Source organism: Arachis hypogaea, chromosome 18, assembly GCF_003086295.3.
Source record: "Arachis hypogaea cultivar Tifrunner chromosome 18, arahy.Tifrunner.gnm2.J5K5, whole genome shotgun sequence".
NCBI classification, from domain to species: Eukaryota; Viridiplantae; Streptophyta; class Magnoliopsida; order Fabales; family Fabaceae; genus Arachis; species Arachis hypogaea.
Genome location: NC_092053.1, coordinates 115,452,582 through 115,457,730, shown reverse-complemented (window position 1 = coordinate 115,457,730; position 5,149 = coordinate 115,452,582). Strand labels below are relative to the sequence as shown.

Sequence of the window (5,149 nt, the reverse complement as noted above, 5' to 3'; positions counted from 1 at the left end):
CCTTACCCGGTCCTAGACCCAGTGAAATCAAACAAAAATAGCCCCTAAAATGTTTGGGGCCGGGCCGGGCCATGCACATACCTATACTCGAGCTTGAACTTGGATAAGTTTAGCTCATTAACTCGTGAGATGACTCAATTATATATATAATATTAAAAGTATAGATTAAATGCATATAGAATATGCGTATTAATAATTTAATATATATATATATATATATATATATATATTAATTATTTAAAATTTTATAGTAATTTTAAATATATAATTTTGATGTAGGACATAAACAAAAAATTTATAATTGATAAATAGACAATATACAAAATTTTTTTTAATTAATTTTTTTTGAATGAAAAGGCTCTACACCACCGGTGGAGCAAACAGGAATAAACATAAGTACAACTAAATTAAAAACATCACTAACAACCCAACATGGTAAATAACCCCTAGTCATCTTCGGCATTGCTATCAACAACCAAGAGTAGTACCACTAATCCATTCGTCAGATAGCATAAAGGACCTGTTAATGATTTCCACCACACCTGAGTCTTGATTACGGAACACCCTATCATTCCTCTCAAGCCAAATTGCCCAAATTACAGCAAAGAAACCAATCAACCACCGCTTCCTCTCATACTTTCTTTGTGAAGCATTCGTCCAGCTCTCAAAGTGTTGCTTCAGTGTACCTGGAATGGACCATTCTCTTCCCAGAGCGAACAGCCAAGCACTCCACACCTGCCAAGTGAGCTCACAACCAAGAAAGAGATGAAAAGCAGACTCCACAGACTTGCAGCACAAAGCACACATATTATCAAGCTGGTCTATGACACCTAATCTGCACAATCTGTCTTTAGTATTCACCCTCTCAATCAAAACAAACCAAGAAAATAATTCAACCCTTGGCGGGATGAAACCCCTCCAGATAGCACTTGTGAAACTATAGCTTGTTATTTCCTCCGAGAGTACTGCGTCCTGCATCACCTGCACAAAGGAGTTAGTAGAAAAAACACTACTTCTATCAAATTTCCAAACCACCCGATCATCTCTCTTAGTTGTTAGCGTAACTAAGCGTAGGATGACATGAAGTTGGTTCAAAAGTTCTAACTCCCATTGAAACAACTCCCGTCTCCACTGGAAGCTCCATATCCACTCTAGCCCATCCCAAAACCCACAGTCCCCTATAACAGATCCTTTAAGGTTTGAGACCGAGAAAAGTCTTGGAAACAGTTCCTTCAAGACACCACCAGTTACCCAAACATCCTCCCAAAACCGGATTGTTCTGCCCGTTTTCTGCTTCCATTGACAAGCCACTAATCATCTTTTCCCTGACTTGTGGCTCTCTTATTTGAAACTGACAAATATCCTTCCACGGGCCCCCTCTCAGGGGAACAGGTTGACCCCGTAGCATCTCAGAAGGATTCAAGTTATTACAAGAACACACTACTTTTTTCCATAAGGGGCAATCCTCTTTCAAAAACCGCCACCACCATTTAAACAGAAGAGCTGTATTCCGAACCACTGCATCGCCTACTCCCAATCCACTCGCCTTTTTAAGGGCCATCACTACCTCCCATCTCACTAGCGGCAGCCCAACCCGCCCATCCTCTTTACTCCATAAGAACCGTCTTTGTAAGGAGATCAACTTCTTCGCTACTGCCTTTGGCATCTTATACAAACTGAGGTAGTATATAGGCAAACTATTAAGGACAGATTTAATGAGTACCAGCTTACCCGCTTTATTTAGGCTCTTTGCTTGCCACAGACTCAGCTTTGCTTCCACCTTATCAAGCACTGGTTTCCACGTCTTAACTAGCCTCAGATTTGCTCCCAAAGAGATCCCAAGGTACCGGACAGGGAGTACTTGCTCCTTACATCCCAGTAAGAGACACATCTTACTCGTCCACTGCTGTTCACAATTAATCGGAATGAAATTGGACTTTTCAAAATTAATATTCAAGCCAGACATCAGCTCAAAGCAATGCAATAGGCGCTTGTAATTCCTTATGGTCTCTTCCTCTGGAGGGCAAAAAAGTATAGTATCATCCACAAACTCTAAGTGCGACAACTCGATGTTATCTCTACCAACCAACAGCGGCGATATGCGCCCATTCCTCACCGCCTCCCCGATCATTCTATGAAGCACATCGACAACCAGGACAAACAGAATTGGAGATAAAGGATCTCCCTGTCGTAGACCCCTTTCCATTTTGAACGGCTTAGCGGGAGATCCATTTATAAGAACTGACATAGATGCAGAACATACACACTCCTTAATCCACCCCCGCCACCGATCTCCAAAGCCCATCTTCTGCAGCACTATATCCACAAAGCTCCATTTGACCCTATCGTAAGCCTTTTGAAAATCCAGTTTAATTATCGCTGATCTCCGTTTTCGTGCCTTTAGCCAGTGCACTTTTCACAAGCTATCAAAGCCCCATCGTGAATTTTCCTGCCTTGCACAAATGCACTCTGAGTCTCGCCCACTAGAGCTGGCATCACTTTCCGCATCCTCCGAACCAACACCTTAGATATGATCTTATAGACACAACCCACCATACTAATCGGTCGAAGGTCTTTAATCTTTGTAGCTCCAACAAATTTCGGTGCCAGCGCCACCCACGTGACATTCGACCCTGTAGGTAACACAGCTGATTGGAAGAACCCCATCACTGCTTCCGTGAATTCCCGCCCAACTTCTTCCCAGCATTTCTTTATAAAATTCATGTTATACCCATCACTCCCTGGTGCTTTTGCTGACTCACAATCCCACACTGCAGACTTTATTTCTTCGGCACTCGGCATCAACTCCAGCTCTGTTGCCTCCTCCTCAGTTATTTGTCGTACCAGACCTTCCCGAAATCCTATATTTGGTGATGGCTCCTGATGGTACAACTCCTTATAGAAATCTACTATTGCAGCCTTAATCCGAGACTGTTGCCGCACTAATCGTCCATGGATTATAAATTAATATTAATATTAATATATATAAGTTATAGTTTATTGATATAGAATTATAAATTATGTTCTTATTATTTGAGCTTGTGAGCTTTCGTTGAGTTGATCTTGAGCTTATAAAATAGGCTTGATTATTAATGAGTCGAGCCGTGAATCAAGCTTAATTTTTGTGAGCCTAACTTGAGTTTGGTCTAGTTCGGCTCAACTTGACTCACTTCGAAGCCTATTATTGCCTCATGTCACTTTTCTTTTAGTATTTTTTTTAAATTAATCTGTCTACGAAATAACATTTTGGAAATTTTGGTTTCTCTAGAATTTTTTTAGCATTCTGCTGATTTTTGTTAAGAGTCTAAATTTTGTTTTACTGCTACTCTTATGGTTAATAATTACATGTAATTTTGAAATGTTAAGGATAATATTGAGTCAATTTTAAAATGTTAAGGATAATTTTAAAATTTATCCCATACATTGGGAATAAAAATGATATTTATTAGTAGTTGATATTTATTAGCATAAGATGGAAAATTTGAAACTGAAGATAGCAAACAATAGTCCAATGAAAATACAAAGATTTTTATCGGCATATTATATGAGCGAAAAGAATGAACAGCTGTAATGTTCAACATTTGCAAGAACTGGCTATAATTGTTGGGGAACATTATGGTGTAGTTAGGCTAAAGAAAAAGTATAATTAATTGAGCATTGAATATGGTGAGTTTTCAACTTTGCTAGCTCGAACAAGAATTACATGGGACATTGCATCTAATAAAGTAAATATTTGGAAAGAAGTATGGCGAGACTTATGTACGGTATGTTCAATTATATTAAGTTAAAATATTATTATTTTATTTATATTAATTTATTTTATTTCATAAAATTTATTTGTTCTTTGTATACTTGTCAGGAAGAAAGGAACTACATAAAGTTTAAGAAAAATGAATTTATGTACGAAGGAACTACATAAAATTTAAGAAGAATGAAATAGATTTATAAATGACTATAATATTTTAGGAAGAATAAATACAAGCAAAGAACTCTTAGAGAAACAAGTATTTATTCTTGCGACTAAACTATATTATTCTCTGGTATTTTAAATGTTAATTATTAATTATATAGTAAAAACATACAATAATTTTTTAGATATTATTTTAATTTTATACTCACTTATATTTAAATTAATTATATTTTTTATTATTATTATATATATATATATCATAGTTGTAAATTCTAAACTATATTTTGAGTTATATTTTGATGAAGAAATGATTTGAACTTGGGGCTTCTCTATGCCCAAATGCTCTCTTTGCGACTAAACTATATTATTCTCTGGTATTTTAAATGTTAATTATTAATTATATAGTAAAAACATACAATAATTTTTTAGATATTATTTTAATTTTATACTCACTTATATTTAAATTAATTATATTTTTTATTATTCATAATTATTAATTTAAATATAATTAAATATGTATAAATAAAAATATCAAATATTTTTATTAGTTACATTATAATTTTTTTTATAATTGTATGATATTTATTAATATTATTTTTCAATAAATACATATAGTATATAATGATATAAATTGCTAATGAGTTATAACTTAAATGGTATAGTTTTCTTATACTCATCTAACCTTATCTTTGGTAAAAATAAAAAATTTTTATTATAAAAATAAAAATAAAATAAAAAATAATTACTTTAATATAAAAATAAAATTAAAAAATTTTTATTATAAAAAATACTAGAATATATATTTATTTAATAATAACCAAATTATAACTTGTTGATTATAATTTATTAAAACTTGATTGTTATTAAAATATTAGTAAAAGATATATTTATTTTAAATTTTAATTATAGATTTTTGACTATTTTATATTTTTTATTTACGTAAGATCAGTTCCGTTGATTCAACCTGTAATTCATTGATTGAACCAATAAACTAATAAACCAATAACTTAACCAGTTCGATTATGGTCATGACAACTATATGTTATATACTAAAAAGTAAAATTTAATCACCAAAATACTAAAAAGTATTAAAAAATTTAATACAAAATTCTAACAAATCCCATTCGTTAGATTCCTGCAACCCGAATCTCAACCATCAAATTTCACATTCCCGCTCAAGGCTCCTCCTCTTTCAAATTCAAATTTCAAACACACCCACTCGACCGTTAGCCCAAACCC

The 5,149-nt window shown here is 33.8% G+C and overlaps 1 protein-coding gene across 1 annotated transcript; it reads right to left on the bottom strand.

The window, feature by feature from the left end:
• Positions 1–468: 468 nt before the first annotated feature.
• Positions 469–1,144, bottom strand: LOC114925797 (uncharacterized). The gene is made up of 2 exons (XM_029294930.1): positions 1,106–1,144; positions 469–981 (listed from the first exon to the last, which is right to left on the bottom strand). Exons 1-2 carry the CDS (start codon positions 1,142–1,144, stop codon positions 469–471), a joined length of 552 nt encoding a protein of 183 aa, XP_029150763.1.
• Positions 1,145–5,149: the final 4,005 nt, after the last annotated feature.

What these genes read in the sequence shown, in the direction of transcription:
- LOC114925797 (XM_029294930.1), bottom strand. Translation starts at nt 1,144, where the DNA reads ATGGAGCTTCCAGTGGAGACGGGAGTTGTTTCAATGGGA. An exon ending in CGGGAGTTGTTTCAATGGGA is followed by an intron (nt 982 to 1,105) that starts GTTAGAACTTTT and finishes TCCTTTGTGCAG; the next exon opens with GTGATGCAGGACGCAGTACT.